We start from the raw sequence: 21,034 nt of genomic DNA on the forward strand, positions 1-21,034 counted from the left end.
GAGTAATTTCCCGTTTTGGTGACATTGCCTGGCCGCCTCGCTCACCTGATCTTTCATGTGCCGACTTTGGAGCCACCTGAAGCAAGAAGTTTTCCGAACACGTTGTTCAAGTTGTTGTTGATTCCTGAGTTGAAGGATCGCATCGGAACTGCCGTCGGCAATGTCCCAGGGAATACGTTACGCCGAGTGTCCCAGGGAATACGTTACGCCGTTACGCAAGCTTCCAACGCCGCCTAGATGATTGTGTTGTGCAGAAGGGGCATCATATTTAAAAAGTAATCCATGCAATGGACAATGACTTACACATTAGCAAATGGCATACCTTTAACTATTAATTGAAATAAGAGGTAATAAATAAATTACATTTACTGCCTTATGGTGTGCTTTTAATATCCTACTATGAACTCTGCCGCACCCTATACAAATATACTACAATTGCACTAAATTATTAAGGGCTTCTTGATATTTTGGAAAATGAAATACCTGGTGTCTTCAAAAGGTCGTTGACGAACTTAACATACTGGTCTGTCATACCATGAGAGACAAGATTTACATAATAATTTGTGTCCGAAAATGCGAACGGCGACCGCTAGAGGGCAGTTTTCGCAGGCTTATGAGAGCGTGGGAAGTTTGATTATATCAGGCAAGAACGCTGAAGAAGAAGGATGGTTTGGTTTTTGTAATAACGGCAAAGCCTCGAGGACTATCTGCCTAAGGGGAGGGACGCCTTCGTGGAGGACTTTCTATGGAAAACTGGCTCGTATACACATGGGGAAAACTCGAAAACGCCCATGCAGCCAGCCCGTTTGCGGGATGCAAATCTCGGACCGAACTACCAGAGTTCAGGGACGCTATCGCTCGGCCGCTGGTTGGCCTGCAGAAGAAGGATTAATTGGTTTTCTAACTCAAAACTTTATGGATATTTTGTGTCACATTTTTGTGGAAAGGGTATTGTGGGACCTGATGGTTGACGTTCCAGCAGCTATATGCCAAAACATATGATTTCAGCATTGTGGAGCGCCTTCACATTTTAACACCACCATGTGAGAATACCTCTATAGGACATATATGGATTACCATATCTGGATTATCTCAACAGGGCACATCTGGATCGCTGGATTGGCAGAGGCGGATCTTCCGACCTGATTCCCCTGGATTTATGGCTTTGGGTACATGAATTGTATGGTGGGCGAGTTAACTGTAACATCGGACATGGATCTCGTTGCCAGGATCGCGGAAGCGGGTCCGTGAATCCATACGTCGACGTTGTGGAGCTTGCAGTTTGGCGAATGAAAGGAATTTTGAACATCTTCTATGATTTGAACATGTTCTTTAATAAATGTCTTTCGACATCCTTTCTTTCTTCCCTTCTACACTTGCGAACAATGCTCTCTAGCAGCAGTTTGCATTTTCGGACACAGGTTCCAATGTAAATCTTTGTTTGTCATGGTGTGACAGGCCACGTTAGTTTGGCAACGACCTTTTGAGACACCCTGTATATTCCGTTGGCAGTATAGAAGTTTTATATATATATATGTATGTATTTCAGTTAATTAATAGAATATGCCTCAAAATGCTCCGAACTGCTCGAAAACTTTCCTAAAATGCCTCAAAAGTGCTCTAAAAATTTTTTAAATGCTTTCAAACAGAAAATACTCAAAACTGCAAAAAAGCGCGTTATGTCATCAAAATCTGGGCCTTGTTTATGACTAAGGTAATCATTTTATCGCGGCTCAAAGTTCTGGAACATTTCAGCACATTTTAGTGTACTGTCTAAGGTTATTCCAATCATTTTCTAAATTTCACAATTGTTAAATTTTTACGCGAATTTCAAGTTTTGTTTCCTACTCATTTTTGATTTTCTGTTATATTATTTTTCATACCTAAATAACTTTAATACTTCCATCTAATATATTTTACAACAAAAATAAATTATAAACTAATTCCTTTCCGAAATCCAATCCAAAAATTTGAATTACGTTCAGTTTGGCTTTATTTTCAGAATACTAGAGAAGAGGTCATTTACCAAAGTTACATAAAATCAGTTCTCATCGTCTGTCAGTATCTGCAAACACTTTCAGTACCAAACGAGCCTTTTCCTAAGTTTACAAATGTACTATTTGTAAACTTAGGAAAAGGCTCGTTTGGTAGTTTACAAAAGTACTATTTGTAAAATTAAAAATTAATTTTGCTCATTAAACAGCCTTACTGTGCTTCTCGTCTTTACACCGAATTAAATTTCAAGAACACGGACAAGGAGTAAAACTTGATTAAAATATTTATGAAAAACTGCTTCTTGACAGTAAGACTAAGATTTAATAAAATCTAGCCATCACTAATTAAGGGAAAATTCAAAAATTTAAATATATACACTGCGTAAAAAAGAAAAAAAGAACACTTCAATATCTCCCGTTCTGCTGGGCCTATTGACGGAATTAAACTTGCGTTTTTCATGTCTCGAAAGTGTGACTTAGAATATTCCGTGAAAGACCGAAATTGGAGAATGTCGGCGTTCACCGGAGAATGTCAACATTCACCAAATACGTCGGTGAAAGATCGAATATTTCTTTACATTACATTCTTGTACATTCGGACCCTCACCGGTGTATGTCGACAATCACAGATATGCTCTGGGGTAGGTCCAAAAGAGAGGAGTATATGTACACGCTGCCATTCCAAAAGGAAGCGTTCCACAAATAAATGCAGTTGTAAAAGCAAGGGCCTCTTGTGCGATTCAAAGTGTCATAATAGTTTAAGTTGTTGCAATAAATAAGATTTCAATCACATAATTTGGTAAGTTTATAACTTCTATTATTTTCCTTTCTCATTTTGAATGTACTGTGTGTTTGAAGTTCTTATTCTGAGTCTCAAGTGCGTTTTCTCGCTAATGAATTACGGAGAAGAAAATATAATATTCTTATATGTTCAACATTCACCATTAGTATATGGTGAATGGCGATATTCACCGGTGTAAGTCAGAAATAAGAGTATTTGGAAAATATTTCGGACATACACCAAGCGACTATGTGAATGTTGACATTCACCGGTGAAAGTCGACATTCTCCAGATTTCGGTGTTTCACCGTAACAGATATATATATAGCATTGTTCTAATATAGGTATTTCAGAAATAACATACCAATATTTTTCCATACTTCGATTCCACAACTCAAAGTATGCCTAGGTATTAAGTTTTGTAATTTTTGGTGAGAAATTTTTGGGGTAATTTAAAAATTTATCTTGGCGCATTTTTTTTTTCAGTTTGCGCCAAGAATAATTCACTCGGCTAGCTTCTTAATTTATAGCAACCTATTTTCCTTTCCTTTTTATCATTGTGCGCGAGCGGAAAAAATGTCATCTTTCATACTCCTTTAATAATTTTAAACCACATTCGCCGTTATTGTCGCTTATAACAAATAAATATGTCAAATTTCAAAACGCGCCAATATGTAAATTCACGTATATCTTAGGAAATTTTAAATAAAAAACTCTTAATTTTTTGCAAGTACGCTTAAAAATACATCTACGTTAAGATGATGGTAAAAATTTTATAGGTTATAATTCAAAATTTTTTTTCGAAAAATTTATAAAAAATATTTAAAAATACAAATTTTAAAAACACATGACAAAAAATGGGCGAATTTTATTTGGAATGAACGTATATTTCGAATTCTGGAAGAAGGAATCAAATAAGTTCGATTGATAAGTCAATAAAAAAGATATATTAATAAAGATATACCAAATTCAATTAGAGCTCAAATTTTGAGAGGTAATTTTTTAAAAACTACTCTTGCGATTTTTACAAAACTTGGCAGTTTGGCGTCATTTGAACACCTGTTCACCGAAGAATCGAAATCTGGAAAAAAATGGGTATGTTATTTCAGAAAAAGTCCTATTTTGTGTCAAAGTACTTATGTTCGAACGCTATATATAAATCTAATATATATCCGAATTCGCGCTTTCGAGACATGGAAAACGAAAGTTAAATTTCGTCAATCTGTCGAGTGGAACGGGAGATACGGAACTGTACTTTTTTGTGTGTGTGTGTGTGCAAAGTGTACAACACAACAAGTAACTTTCTTGATTCCGCTCCCGCTGCCCCTGCTTCTACCTTACGAGCTAACAAATACAAAATTACTCACTAAATTCCAGATTTGGTACACAGGCGAACGTCTCAGGGAGTTAAATAACTTTTTTGCGATTGGCCATAGTTCTCTTTGTAACACGCAAATTCATTCGCTATTTAAACTCAACCTCATTTACATTATAGTGTTAGCTTATGGGAAATACACATCAAAACACCGTACATTTAACCCCAAATCTTGTTCTTATATAACGACAGTGATTATATTAGCATAATTTGACTAGTATGTATAAAGGATATCTAAATTAAGAACTATAATGCTTATAAACTAGTTTCTTTTCTGATTAGTATGCTTGTTTCATGAAAGTTGCTCTAAAACTTCATTTTCCTTGATGACATATAGAAATTTCACTTTTTACTTTTGCACCCGCGATCCCCCCCCCCCTCCCGGCGCTAAAGTGGCTGCTTTATACATAGCCATGGTTTTCCAAATCGTCCTTTCCCACTTCATCCTGCTTTCAAAGTCGTGCCGATTCATCTGCTGCTATTTAGTATTCCCCTTCATCAGTAATCTCTCTGAAGGAATCTTTCTCGTTTCATCCTCTTTCCAAAAAAGTATTCTAACGGTTGTTAATTGGAATAAACTAATAAGTAATAAAGATATAAAAATATAAGGTATTTCACCCACTTTCCTAGCGTGCCTTCGTGGTGTAGTGGTTCTGCACGCTGGGCCGGTATTCCAGAGGTCTGTGTTTCGATTCCCGGCGAAGGCGGTTGCTAATTTTTCAATTATCCTGCTTCCAAAAAAACACCTAATGTCTCTACAAAATATCCTCACGTAAACGGTTCACATCTTTGGTAAACAATATACATATAAAAAGAAATAGTTTTAGGTTTATTTAGAAGTAGTTTATTTTAAGCAAACAAAAATTAAAGAAAATTCTGATGAGACAAATGAGCTTGTTTTCCGCTGCGTAACAAATTAAATGCTGGTGCGATATTTGACACTGCTGGACATAAAGCATCTTCAACATGTTTCAACGTTGAATGACTGATTTTAATTAGCGTTAAGCTGAAAAAGTAGCTTCATAAAAAAATATGAGGTGCTGAATGAGAGAATTTAAAGTGCTGAATTTAATGGCATTTCAGAAATAGTGAGAAATTTAGTTCTAATTCATCTAGAATTCATGAAGGATTTTTGTGAAAACTCAAAATTTAGGTTTAAATCGCTAGATAGCTTTATATATAAATTCCTTATGCACTTTATATAACAGGTAATTAATCTAATTAATATCAATTAATATAATGTCTATAAAACTCTAATCTTATTAATGTCAATTAATCTAGTTCTTTAAAAGTCTTATGAATGCAGTTTCTTTAAATTCAACTATCGAATCGAATTTTCGCAACCCCAAAATTTCGATTTGCGACCCATAGGTAAATTTTATAAGCATTAAACATTTTTTCCCGTTAATAGCAGAAAATTGCTGCATGTGATTAATATATTTTAAATCTTAATTTATTTCCCGATTTAAAAAGTTTCATATGTATTTAACACGTGAGAAAGTGTCATTTACACTAAGAGAAAACTTTCATAGAATTCTAAAGGGTGTATAATAAATATGAATTACTTTGTTAAAAATCGGAAACTCATAGGAAATAATGAAAAGGAAACAAAATGGCTAAAAAGAAACAAGAGATTCCAAACTCAAATTCTTCAAAAACTGTGATAATAGTTGTAGCATTTATCGATAGAGTGAGAGCTCTTGAGTTCTATTCCCAGTCGAAGCCGTTTTTTTAAGCGTTAGAAAATGGAGACTGTGTAAGTGTTGCTTACCTTTAGAACTGAAACAGACATGAGAAGAAGAGATAATCAGTCATGTAATTTCCAGTCAAAATCTAATTTAAAAACAAAATTAAATGGAAATTATGTTTAAATCAGTACGGTTGACAAATATTGTCATGTGTCGGGTATTAGAAACAGTGATGCATTTCGGGATCTACTGCAGAGTGAAAAGAAATAACTTGCACAAAATTTGGAAAGGAATATCATAAGTCTAATTACAGAAATTTTACACTTGTTTGAGTTTATTATAAATCTTTCTATATTACCAAAGGCTCTTCAGTGGCCGAGCGATACTGTCGCTGAACACTGGTAGTTCGATCTGAAGTTCGAACCCCACGAACGGGCTGGCTGCATGGCCGCTTTCGTGGTTTTCCCCATGTGTAACGTGCATACGAGCCAGCTTTCCTTAGAAAGTCCTCCACAACGGCATCCCTTCCCTTAGTCAGATAACCCTCCAGGTTTTGCCGTAATTACATAAACCAAACAAATCCTAGGCTTTCTGGTGTAATGGGCGTTTTTGCGGTTTCTTGTGTAATGTTATTACGAGCTAGTTTTACTTAAAACTCAATGAAAACAACTTTCCTCTCACATAGACCCAGTGGCCGTTGGTATAATAGACAAACAACATTTTCCCACAAAAAAAAAAAAAAAAAATAAATAAATAAATAAATAAATAAATTATAAAAAAATAAATCCTAAAATTGAATGCTTTATGTACTCAATTAGGAAAATTTACGTTTTTAGAAATGTAGCACTGGCTTTCATCTTCAGAACTTCATAGTTGGATTGCACGGTAACTTATTTTAAAGTATCAATGACAAAAGTTTTTAAAACCCTCTGCTGATGAAAATTAGGCAGATAGCACTTTGAAGCTTTGCCGTAATCACATAAACCAACCAAACCTATATTATCAAAACTCTATTACGTATGTGAGAATGCTTGTAGAGCTGCGTATATTTGGTAGATGAATGAACACTTTATTCTTAAGTCTACATTACTAAGTACGCAAATACCAAAAATCTGAATGTGTTTTGGTTTATTTATCGTAGTTATAATATACAAACTGCATGTTTGGATTCGCATACGGAAAGAGGCAAATGAAATCGTTCTTCTGGTTAAAGTGTTAAAAACAGTATCTTAACACAATCGACTGATACCAAGATCATTGTCATGGTGGGGACAGGCCGGGAAAAAGACGCAAGCGCTCAGCCACCGAGAATAGAGAAAACAAACTGAACGAAATATCAAGGTTTCGATGAGAAAACAATCAGTGAGGAAATGGAAAGTCGAGAAACAGCTAATTTGAATGTGTGAAAAGAGCTCGGACTTTGGCCTTCCAGAATGAAAAACAAATCAGAAACTAACATTTGAAAACAAACTTGTAAGATTTCAAAGATGTAGTGCGTTACTCAAGTAGGCCGCAATGATCGATGTTTTTGTGTGATGAAAGCGTTTTCATCACCGAAGCCATGATGACACACACGCTCACAATAGCCATGATGACACAGAATGAGGGCAGCGGATGATTTAGGTGTAATTTTTTTTTTTTTTTTTTTAAATCCTTCAATACCGGTTACCTAATCTTATGCAATCATTTATTTTTTAATCTAAAATTACAAAATATATACAAATGTTATGTGAATAGCTCTAAGCTTTCTTTTATTATTAGTCCAAAGGGATTTGAATCCCGAAGGACTATTAGTTTCGTTTTGGCATTTTGCGTCGGACGGATAAATGTCGGTTCACTTTTCAAACTGTTGCCACAAAATGTTAGAGTCCTGCATTATATTTGAAGAAATTAAATAATGAAAAATCTGCATAAATGTATGTATATTTCTCGTATTGTGATAAAACAACGGTACATAGAGTCATCGAATTCTGAATAACGTAATCCTCCAACGAATATGAGCATGTGGAAGACCAAATTTGAAATTTGAAATTTGTTTTATGATCGATTTCCTATTTTTTAAAACTTTGACGAATTTTTGATTAACAAACTCAAGGATTTCAAAGCGAGCAATGGCAACGTTGTGCAGAAAAAACATTTTTATCTCCAGCGCGTGAGTTTCTGTATCGGAAATTCTAAAGATATGCTCGTTTTAAAACTATTTTGCGATATTGCTGTTGCACTGGATCTTATGGTTTAAGTGCGAGGAACATGATATTTAATAAAGAAAGGTAACACACAAAATGTTAAAAAACGCCCCTTTGGACGTAATTTAAAATCTGAAACATTTCAGATTTTTTTTTTTTTTTTTTTTTTTTAATTTTTTAATCTAAAATTACAAAATATATACAAATGTTATGTGAATAGCTCTAAGCTTTCTTTTATTATTTAGCTTTTAATTAATATCGCATTTAAAACCTCTTTAACGAAAAAGAATATGAAAACGAATCAATCTGACGGAAAGAAAATACCAAACAGGCAAAGAGAACAAACATTGTTTCTTATTTTTTAAGTCTGTTTCAAATAATCAGAATTTTTAAAAAACGTTATAGGACTCAATGAAGATTAAGTGATAATAGTAACTTACTACTATTTTCTTTATTTTACCATTTTCTTATTGATTGGTTGCAAATTAATGCTTGCCACCTATTTGAATAACTACGTAACAAATAATCTTTAAAGCAGTCCACAGACAAGGATGTGTCCATGTTGTAACAGCTTTACATATTATTAAAATCTTGTAGTTTAAATAATTTAATTCGATGAACATTAAGGTATTTGTGAATGGCAATATTTGAAACCAGACTCGAGTGCAACGTGCGACTCTCGCACGAAGAATGTAAATTATTTTTAAATGTTAGAATATGTTTTATCTTCTTGTTTGTATGTCGCCATTTTGGAGTGTTAAATAAAAGTTATTGCTGTGTTCCATCATTGGAGTTGCTTCATATCGCCAAAGAAGCATTACAGTCTTAATTATTTTTGGAGGCACCGGCGAGATCGAATAATCGTGCGTATTTTTATTTCATTAGTTCATCACTGAACATAATATTAGCGATACCAGATTATTACTTTCTGTTAATATTGAATTGTTTTATTTTATTAGTTCATCACTGAATGTAATATTAGTGATACTAGATTATTACTTCCTGTTAATAATAAATTGTCTTATTTTATTACCGTATTTGATATTATATTTAATATTCATTTTAGTTGTCCATACGGTAGATATATATATATTGCTCCATGTTATTATTCTTATTTTAATCATAATTAATGTGGTAGAGAGAATGAACTTCATATAATTTAAATATTTCATTTTTGAGCTATTTTGAGGAAATATAAGGAAAGCCGCTACTAATAGACGAAAAGCCGCTACTAATAGACGAAAAAAACAATTTTCGAAAGCAAATGACAAATGAATATTATCCGAAAGGCACAGATGAACTGAGGAAAGGCTTTGCCGTGAATTATAGCCGAGGAACTGGTCCACCATGGAAGAGATCTAGGCGCCGTCAAGAAAAAAAAAAGAAGACTAATTTGAACACTGTCCATTTTCTTCCTATTTAAATGTGGTGTAAAAATATTTGTTTAAAACTTAAAATTTTCGGCCTGAAAATTTGGAAATTTATGAGAGAAGTTATCTTTTCTTTTTAAGCATTTGAGCAAGCCGAGCTTATAAACTTTCGAATTTTACAGAACTTTACCCTTCGGTAAAAGTCTCTCCGTTGGGGGAGAGGTTGTAACAGCTTTACATATTATTAAAATCTTGTAGTTTAAATAATTTAATTAGATGAACATTAAGGTATTTGTGAATGGCAATATTTGAAACCAGACTCGAGTGCCACGTGCGACTCTCGCACGAAGAATGTAAATTATTTTTAAATGTTAGAATATGTTTTATCTTCTTGTTTGTATGTCGCCATTTTGGAGTGTTAAATAAAAGTTATTGCTGTGTTCCATCATTGGAGTTGCTTCATATCGCCAAAGAAGCATTACAATATATTTACGTATGATTATTTTTTATATGTAAGATATAATTATTTTTCACACTTTTTCTTTTTAATTTCTTAACTAGGTCAAAGACTTATATCTCCATCCTGAGCTTTTTACGATCGATAATGGCTTGCTGACACCAACCCTGAAGACGAAGAGGCCAGACTGTAGAAAATTCTTCATGCCTCAGATAGCTGCCATGTACAAAAACTTAGCTTAAAATTACAGTTCAAATACAAAGACATCAGCAGAAATCAAGAAACACAGCGTAAAATTTGGTAACTTTAGGTCTGATGTTTTACCACATTTGTACATACAAATAATTTTTTTTTTTTTAAATCACAAATACATTCAATACGATATCAGTTATATTTTTAAGTTCCGTTGTCTGAAGAATCACTGTGCTTCACATGTGGAATAAAATTTACAATAAATGACTTATCCTACTTTTGTTTTTCCAGTGACTGCTCAAATAGTGTGATGTTTCTTACTTCTTTACAGCATAAGGAAATTGTAGAAATGTTTTCTTTGTTTAGTTGTGAGGTTTCCAGTGCGTTAACAATAGACGCCTCAATTCATGCCCTAGTTCTTTCTTTTCATACAGACTCTTAAATCTCCGGAATAGTTTACTGTGTAGTTATAGATCCATAGATCCCTTGGATACATTATCTTAACTATTAGATGTATTTTTGTACCTTACTATTAGATGTTTTTCTGTATATGTATTTTTAATCAGAATGACGTATATAAATTGTAGCTAGGTACCTGTGGGATTAATTTCTTTTATGATTTAATCCTTCGTTATGATACGAAATCAAGCTAAATTTTAACAATTGATTTTTTTTTTTTTTTTTCCCTACACAGTGCGGTTGAGGACACTTAAGACTGTAAGATGCTTTCTCACCCATTCTTGTCAACTTTCGCACGCACGAGTAAATTCCCCCCCCCATGGTATTTCTAGCCTGCGTTATCCCATCCAGCACGCCTCCAAAAATATGCCTATAATGTGGGAGATTATGGGCGTAGTCAGCAGGGTGCAATGTAGGGCTCTTTTTTCCCCTGCTCAGATATTAACAGCAAAAGCTACCGAAAAATTGAATATCTTTCTTATTATTCTCCTGAATTTTTTCAGTGCAAGAATTCAAAGACTCCTTGACTGACAGTCTTTTCTTGACTTTATATTTTCTCCCTCCTGCATGCCTTCGTGATGTAACAGTTAGCACACTCGGCGCGTATTCGAGAGGTACAGGTTCGAGTCCCGGTGGGGCATTGCTCATTTTTCATGTACTCCTGCTTCAAAAATAACCTACTGCCTCTACAGTGGCGCCCGAACTAAAAGTTGTCCTTCCAGCATGCTTTCGTGGTGTAACGGTTACCACACTTGGCGCGTATTCGAGAGGTCCAAGTTCGAGTCCCGGAGATGGCATTGCTCATTTTTCATGTACTCCTACTTCAAAAATATCCTTATGTCTCTACAACAACACAGTTTATCATAACCAATTTAATTTCTGAATCTTTAGTCGTTTGCACCCGCCTGGCTCAGGCCCTGGCTACGCTCGTGTATGGAGATAAAACAGTATGGCATGTTTTCCAAATTATTTTAACGAAAATTATACGAAACAAAAAGAATGAAGATGTTGTCGGCGTTGCATTGTATTTTTCACAAGTTATTTTTCGAAACTTGTACGAATACTGAAGAAAATACCAGCTTGATAATATTTTCCATTCGCTGCTTTTATGGATGTTATACATATTTTAAAAAGATTTTAAAAAATTATGAATTCAGATTTCCTAATATTTCTCTCCTTGCCTTTTCTCCTCACTTCAGATTCTACACTAGTTGTTCTTTTTTCCTCAGAGTATGAAAAAAGAAAATTATATATTAAAAAAAAAATCAACATTATTATAATGTAAAACCATAATTATTTGTGTTTTAAGCATTTGCATTTTTTTCTGGCACTTTAATTTAAATTACATTAATCATTATTTTAAATTTTAACGTATGTATCAGAATGCGCGAAAAGTTCATTTAATCATATCTGCATACACATGATGTCAGAGTTCAAGCAACCATATAGGCGTTAAGTAACAGCAATGATTAATTTTGTAATTAGTTTCAAATGTTACTGTAGTTTTAACATAATCATAATTTTGTTCCGAAGAAAGCTAAAACGGTGTACAATAATTAAGCTATTAAGATATAATGAATTTAAACAATAGAAATAGAAATATACTTGAGGCTGTTTGTTTTGTAGAAGTTTTTTACAACTCTTAATCTGAAATAGACTTGAACTGTATTCTTAACAAAACAATAGCTGAATTTCTTCCGTCCTTTGCGGCCCGCACATGCATCGCAAGATTGGTATCATTTTTTACACGTTACCCCTTGCATTACTCCAGTAGAAGCGCTGTGAAACTCTACGCAGGGTCTTCATTATTCTAAAGTAGCCTCCTGTTGGACCGCTATGTAGTTCATAAAGAACGTTCGGAATCCAGGATCCGGACTGGCTGTTCGTCATCCGATTTGAATTTCCTGTTTAAGGGGACTCATACACCTTAAACCCCTTATGATCTTCGAATATGTGACTGTTGCAAGAATTGGGATATTTTATTTATTTTAAAAGCAATTACTTCCAACTTTTTACATCTGACTACATAATATAGCTGCTTTGGAAAATAGTAACCAGAAAGTTTGTGTTGCCACAAATATTTTTGTAATTTAATCCTCTTTGTGACAAAATATTTCGCCATGTTTCCACCTTGCGCGCATGATATTTTAAAAATGGCTAATGGTACATATTTGAAATTGGACGGAATTCTTTATATGGGCACTACTTTCTAACTGAACCAACAATCTAATGAATATTTTAATATTGAAGAATTTTATGGACGAAAACATTAAAACAATTTTTAATAAAATACATTTTATAAACTTAACACAAAATAAAATAAAAATTTAACATGAAATTTTTTGAATTTTAGGTTCACAGTCGTTTCTAAATGTTATAAATCTATATATTAAATATGGAAATAAATTATGAAACGGAATGTTTTAAACTGTGCACGCAAGTTGGAAACATGACGAAAAATGTTGTCACGAAGGGGATTAAATTATAAAAATATTTGTGGCAACACAAACTTTCTGATGACTATTTCAGAAAGCAGCTATATTATGTAGTCAGCTGTAAAAAGTTGGTAGTAATTGCTTTTAAAATAAATAAGTTATCCCAATTCTTGCAACAGGCACCTATTCGAACATCTTATGGGTTTTAAGGTGTATGAGTCCCCTTAAGACGCCGTTTCGAATAGGGAATGAGTTCCAGGTATCCCATAGATTATTTTGTCATAGGATTATAGATCGAAATGTCCTACCAGGTAGGTTTCCTATTCGAGGACTCCATTAGGTCAATTTTGGGTTTATTTTGGTATTGCAACTCGTCTTTTCTGACTCTTTCGTCATTCCACAGGTCTGGGCCAGACAGTGTTGAATTTGTAACTTGACATACGACCAAATTAACCAGCTAGAATTTCGCTTCGACCTTGATATAATATCGGTAGCTTTCTGGGCAGGGTCTTTTAGACAGGACGTCGGCAGTTCCGTACGCAGATCCTTTCCGATGATGACAGATAGTGATGTCATATTTCTACAGTCTCTGTTCCCATCCGGCTATCTGGTCTTCAGGATTCGTGAAATTTAAGAACCAGGTCAACGACGCATGATCTCTGCGGAGGAGAAATTTTCTGCCGTAGAGGTAATGGTGGAAGTGTTCTACGGATTTAACTATGACGAGCAACTCTTTCCTGGTGATACAGCACAGTAGAACTCCAGTTATCCGGGATTTTTCCTGAAGAAAGGATCTACATACACTTTAACTAGTTACTGTGTAAGGATCCTAAGTTTTACTAACGTTTGTTTTATTTTAAAACTGTACTATCACTTCCTGTTTTCTAGTTCCGGCCAGAATTGAGTGCTTTAACTTGTTTATGCAAATTGTCTTGCTAACGCCCAAGTATTTAAGTTGTGGCTTTTTGCCAAGAGTGAGAGAGAAAGGAGGAGTTTTAGGAAGCAAGCCGCTTGCCACTGCAGTTTTACGAGTTTGCACTCAGTTGCTGTTTGCCTTTAAGGCCAGAGGTTTAGCCCTCTTGATATTTGCGAACGTATTGTAGTTTAAGCAGCTCGGCGTACTACATACGTACCTTTCATTAAATAAAGGCCAATGTTAGTGCTAGGCATTTGTATACTAATTCAAAGTTAGATTTTAGTTAGAGTTTTAGTTAGTAGTTTTATATTCTTACGCTCAAACCACGAGTGGTTGGTCTCTATATTCCGAAGTTTCGGAAATACCTGTAAAAGATAGAAAATAAAGGGTTTCGTATACCCTTCCTGCTTGTGTTGTCTATTTCACACCTTCCTGAACATACTTGAGTAAGCTCCCTGTTCCTATTCAGGACCATTCATGTTTCCAAAGCAAATCAAGAGAAATACAAGTCCTGATAACTGTATGCATTGTATGTTTAAAAATGGGAGAAAAAACTATTAAGAAGAGGAGGTTTTAATTAATTAAAATCAAAACACTTTTACGTGCATATTACACAGCGTACTATACAGTACTTAGAAGTGCTGAAAGTCACTGCTCGCTGAACATCTCGGTCAAAGTAAGTTGTTTGACTGTCTACATCCGTTTTTTCGAACAGCCAAGTTACGCGTCCGCTTGACAAGGAGAAGTTGCACGTGGTCTCACACGGGCTGACGCTCCATACACTTCAACTCAGTTTTAAGATCGACAAACGCTTCACTAGCTGATGGTTCCATGTCTGCTTCAACTTCAACATTAAGGTCACCTTCTTTCAATAAGTTCAACACTTTCAATAAGTTCAACACTTTTAATAAGTTCAACACTTTCAATAAGTTCTGCATCATTCAGAATTTAAAACCCAGGGTCTGACGAATCACACACCATCTATGCTACTGTATCCTCAGCAATAACTTCTGAACATCCAGGAATTTTCAAAAGAATGTTTTTAATTCCTAAAGGGACACGTCATCCTCATCTCCTCCTGTCTCTTCCCTTTCCTTTTCTTGAACTTCTTTTTCCTTTTTCTATTCTTCCTTCTCTTATTCAGTTGATTCTGAAATTCTAAAAGCGATTCGGGTAGTCGGAGTTCGAATAATTGGAGTTATACTGTAGTAGTTCCTCTCCGTTGTAGATAGACCATTTGTTCCAGCATGCTACGACACGTTCTTATCCGTTTATTTCTTCGGCGAAAACAACACCGACATTCTAATTGCTCGCATCCGTGTCAAGCTAATAGTGGTTCAAACGAGAAATCGTCTTTATCATATACAAAGAATAGAAAGCTCACCATACATGCCTGCTGATAGACTTGCATATTAACTTCAGCCATTAGTCTCCAAACTGGAATACGCAAAGTGAATCATAGAGGTAGACCAAAGATGTAGGCTCACGATCACTCGTGAACGTATGATCGTTTATCACGTGAGTGTGAGGTTCCTGATTGCTCTTTTCTGACTGGTATAAGTAGCATCTGGGAGCTCAATATCATAAATCATCTTTAAAGACTTAAGTGCAGAACATACAGACAAGACTTGATTGAAGCAGAGCACTCTGCCTTTGGAAGAAAGATACCTCTAAAAGTTGAGGGACGAGATCTTTGAAGTGCACAGGCATCGAATCAGAGTTTCTCGATATTACCATGCAAATACAGTCCCACTGATCACATTAAATTTGAACACACAATATAAATTTATAATTTAATTTAAATGTATGCATATTTTTTTAAATAAGTAAGTAATAAAAATTCGATTTTTTACCATTCACACATATATATGTTATACTGTATCATATTATCTTATATTATGTTATATTATACTATATAATATAATATATTACACTGTATAACATTATTCTATATAATATTATATTACATTATGCTATATAATATAACATAATATAATAAAATATAATATTATATTATTTCTATAATATTATATTTTATTATATTATACTATACAATATTCTATTATATTGTATTACATTATACTGTATTATATTATATTATATTGTATTATATCATATTATACACTATAATATTGTACTATATTATGTTATATAATATTATATTGTGTTATATTATACTGTATTATATACATACGGTATTATATTATATTGTATTATATCATATTATAACTCTCAAATAGTATAGTATATTATATTATATAACATTATATTGTGTTATATTATACTGTATTATATATATACGGTATTACATTATACTGTATAAAATTATGTTATATATATTATTAAAATTATATTGTGTTATATAATACTGTATAATATTATACTGTATTATATTACATTATACTATATTATATTAAACTATGTAATATTATACTATATTACATTAAACTACATAATATTCTACTGTATTATAATATAAGAGGTATATCTTCTAATTATTTTTGTCTTAGGGGTATACAATCAAAAAAGGTTTGCAGATGCTGAATTAAACAGTTTCCTACAGATTATATTATATTACATGAAGTTACTAAGATTAAAAATTAAACTTGCCATTTTGATGTATACGATATAGTTATAATAAATATTTTTAGTTCTAATTTTAATGTTTTAAAAGCGACCTGGATCAAATACAGTTTTAATAATACTTTAGAAAATATTAATTATATTATTGATTACTTTAACTGATGTGTACCAGTCAGAATCAAATTTAACAGAGAGAGATCTAGAATTGCGCGATACACAAGTCTCGAAGGGAAAAAGTAGCATTTGTGTTTTTTTGCAAATGCAAACTTTTGGTGAATTTTTTATATGAAACTCTAACTAGTACCACACATATAACCAGTTTCTAGTAGCAGGTTAGCATTCAACACATTTGAAACAGTATTTATGACAGAAAAAATACAATGATGTAGAAAAGGAAACTTGAAAAATTATTAGAATTTTTAAAAAGTTAGTCCTAATGTAAAATAAAAGATTGGAGGTATTTATTACATCAATGAGACTTTAAAACTTGAAAAATAACTTTCCTTGTACGGAATATTATACGCATTTTTTCCTGCATTTCGTTTAAACTGATTTTCTCGAATTTCATTACCGATACATTTCTCATTCAATTATTTCAGTTCTCACTTCGCGGCAAGGCAAAAATACATAAAAAAACCAAAATATTTCCATTGAAAATTTAGAAAAACATAAAACACCAAATAAAGTTAAAACAATAAAAAAAAAATTTACCATTAATATTACAGTTTTTACGCAAAAACAAGCAATTCGGCGAGCGGACCAGAAGGCAGATTTTTCGGTGCACAAAACTAAAAGTTTCCTACCGTTCCACTAGGCAAAAAGACACTGAAGGTGCAAAAAGACTTAATTCACTAAGCTGCTATGTTTCAAATGTAAACGAATATGGCTGCTATGATAAAAAAAAATTAGGCTTAGCCGCACTTAAAACAACTTTTCAATTGTTAATAATTCTACAACTATTGCATTCATATTAATTAAAGGCATAAACTGGAAGATAAGAACAACATCATTCAATCATTTTTAAAGGAAAAAATGCACAATTTACGAACATATAAGAATAAAAAAGCCGAGTAACAGTGGATATATATATCTACATATATTTATATACTTTTGGTGCGGCGGATTGCAACCAAAATCCGAGGTGCACATCTACATGTTATAGCAGTCCTATATGCAAAATTTCAATGTTCTAAGGCTACTCGTTTTTGATTTATGAGAGATACATACATACGTACGTGCGTACAGACGCCACGACAAATTATCTTCTGAATCCATTTTAAATCAGTTTTATAATTCGTTTCGGGAAAAAGAGTTATTTATTCTGCGCTTACTTACAGAAGTCACGCAAAAACATCGTTAAATTTCATTCGCTAGCGGTCAAAATGGATATTTTCGTTGAATATGGTGCCAGGAATCTTTCGTGATTACAATACTTCCTTAGTAAAAATACACTTCCGCTCGAAATTTAATGAAAATAATCAGATCACATATGTAAAAAATCTGATGTGTACACCACATGACTTCCTTGTACGGAATATTAAATTATACGCATTTTTTATTGCATTTCATTTAAACTTATTGGATTGAATTAAATCTACTTCGCCGACAGCGCATAAACCACTATAGAATAAATGCATTCTTTAAAATTCACTCTAGTATTTGTTTACCATAGCGACACTCTGGCTCTAGATTCACTTAACAGTAATATATTTCGTTCATATTATAACTCATAATGCACAAAATGTATATCATTTAAAGAATATAAATATCTAATCGTTGCCACATGTTCTATTCAAATACTATAATAAAACTAGAATGATGTATAAAAGAAATTAAGCAAACAAAACAAAAAAGAAACAGTTTTTCACAGACGACTGAATATTTCTCTTTCAATTAATTCAGTTCTCACTTCGCGAGAAGGCAAAAAATACATAAAAATTCAAATATCTATATTAAAAATTACGAAGTAAATCTTAAACACTTATTTCCTCGAAAATATTCCAGAAAGGATTAAGCATGATTTAATTGGCAATAATAAATGAAGGCGTTATCTTTGTTGTTGCGAAGCTAAGTTTCTTTAGATTGGCAACAAATCCACTAGTCTGTTGTTTCAAATGTAAACAATCAATGGCCGCCATAAAAAAAAGGCTTAGCGGCACTTAAACAGCTTTAAAATTGTTGATAATTCAAAAAATATTGCATACAGATTTACTAAAGGCATAAAAACCTTAACCGGACGATAAAAACAGCATAATTCAATCATTTTAAAGAAAAAAAATGTACAATTTACAAACATATAAGAGTAAAGAAACTGAGATCACTGAGCCGTGTAACAGAGTGGATATATATATAAATATATTTTCCCCATGTGTAACGTGTATACGAGCCAGTTTCCCTTAGAAAGTCCTCCACGAATGCATCCCTCCCCTTAGGCAGATAGCCCTCGAGGCTTTGCCATAATCACACACACACACATATATAAATATATTTATATACGTTTGGTGCGGCCGATTGCAACCAAAATACGAGGTGCACATTTACATCTTATAGCAGTCCTATATACAAAATTTCAACGTTCTGAGGTTACTCGTTTTTGAGTTATGCGAGATACCTACGTACGCACGTACGTACATATGTTCGTACAGACGCCACGAAAAATTCTCTTCAGAATTCGTTTTAAAGCAGTTTTATAATTTTTTTGGAGGAAACGAGTTTTTTATTCTGTCCTTACGTAGAGATATCACACAAAAACATCGTTAATTTGCATTCGATAGCGGTCAAAATGGATATTTTCGTTGAAATATGCTGCCTGAAACTTTTCGCTATTACAGTACTTCCTTTTTACTTCGTACAAGGAAGTAAAAACTTGCAATAATTTGATTTGGCTTTTAGATGGCAATAGCATACTCACTATGTAAAAGATGTATGAAATGATTTCTACAGAACAGTGTAATTTAGGTCGCAATGCAAACGGAGTTGACGCATATTTCGACAATTCTTCCTGTACGATATCGTAATTTGGTCAAAGAATATATGGAAAAAGAAGTTTGAGTTTTCTTTGATTTTAAAGCACCCTGCCATGCAACAACCACGTAATTAATAAATTTCTTGACAACAAAACACAATTAACAAAATAACAATATATGAGCAAAGTTAATCCTGGTCGATAAACATGCATAACCAAAGAACGATGAGGTAATAAAATACTTAAGAAAACAATGCATTATAAACAATATAAAAGATGTGAAAACTGCAATGAATCATTACCAGAAATCCGAGGATTAGACACAGAATGATCACAGTTTCTGAGCTCCAAACTTTTGTTAGTTAATTTCAAACGTTGTTCAGTTAATTATTAATAGATTTTGATTTGACTGTTTTCAAACGTTATTAGAATCCTAAATAATTACTGCAGAATGTACTTCGATTTTCCAATCTCTTTGAAACCATTTATTTACATTATATGTCCCTGCTTCTTAAAAAGTAAAAACAAAGCTATTACCCTTAAATCAAAGTTAATAAAACAAAACAAAAAAAGAGTTAATGTAACAGCCGTAGACTACAAGCTCAGGGATAGCGTAAAAAACATAAACAAAGCCTTTTGGGCAACCGTTGAAATCTGAAATCTTCCAGATTTTTTAATGCGATTGAATAGAGTTGCAGAGAAAGATGTTTTGAGATAAAATTTAAAATCTGATCTCATTTCAGCAGAGGCGTTTTACAGTTAGGAAGTTCCATCATGTAACTTTTATCCAACGGTCTGTATTATTATCATACTTTTGAAACGTTTTTTCTTCATCTTTCCCCTAAATAAAACAGTCCTGTGCATCTTCATTTCTTTAAAGAAAATGACTATGCATTTATTTTCTAAAGGAAAGTAATTGCTGTATTGACCTTGAATGCGTCATCAATCAATGAATATTTTTGAGGGATTAAATGTTTTTTAAACAGAAATTTTCTAAAAGGAAAAGAAGAGTTTCTCTGCGTTTACGCGGTATATTCTTCGTTCAGCTACACGTGTTTCAGAGTTCACATACAGAATAAAACTGATAATTCAAGAATTTTGTTGATTTGAGTTCGTGAGGCATGTAACTAAGGTTATTTGTATTTGTGAAATTTTTTATGCCTGTTTCGCAGATTTTTCCATGGAAAGTGATAGTTACTCAATAATTCGTAAGAAACGTTTAACCAAAAGTATTCTTGCGTGTGCTGTGACAATTTAAAATGCAGTTTACTTAAAACTATCATCTGGAATTAAATGCATGTACTCTTGTATATAAAATATCATTATGGAGTCAGTTTGAATATATTGAAACTAGAACGCCCGGCGGTCATACGAAATGACCGCTGTTCTAGATATTATAAATTGTAATTAAAATGATTTGTGCAAAGATGTCTGCTAATTTAAACTGAATTACCCAGGGCAGGCGGCGAGGACACCCCTTTGCTTACTGCCCCACGGGGGTTTCCCCTTCTACTTGCTTAATTGCTTAAAGTAGAGTGCAATGAAGGAAACCACTGGCAGTACATTTCTTACGAGCCACCGCTAAATGAATCAATAAAGGTGATTTAAATAATGAAATGTTAATTCACATGTCA

General features: G+C 33.3%; 1 protein-coding gene across 2 annotated transcripts in view; it reads left to right on the forward strand.

Moving 5' to 3' along the window:
• The window catches only part of LOC118191734 (long-chain-fatty-acid--CoA ligase 1-like), a 150,906-nt gene extending 140,587 nt beyond the window's left edge, over positions 1–10,319 (forward strand). For both annotated transcript variants that reach the window (XM_085821215.1, XM_085821216.1), the window contains exon 20: positions 9,955–10,319. In XM_085821215.1, the coding sequence (XP_085677341.1) occupies positions 9,955–10,092 (138 nt within the window). In that variant the 3' untranslated portion in view covers positions 10,093–10,319. The remainder of the gene's footprint in view (positions 1–9,954) is intronic.
• The last annotated feature ends 10,715 nt before the right edge of the window (positions 10,320–21,034 follow it).

This window comes from Stegodyphus dumicola, chromosome 7 (genome assembly GCF_044657685.1).
Source record: "Stegodyphus dumicola isolate Sdum_Otavi_A_Nest chromosome 7, ASM4465768v1".
In the NCBI taxonomy this organism is placed as follows: domain Eukaryota; kingdom Metazoa; phylum Arthropoda; class Arachnida; order Araneae; family Eresidae; genus Stegodyphus; species Stegodyphus dumicola.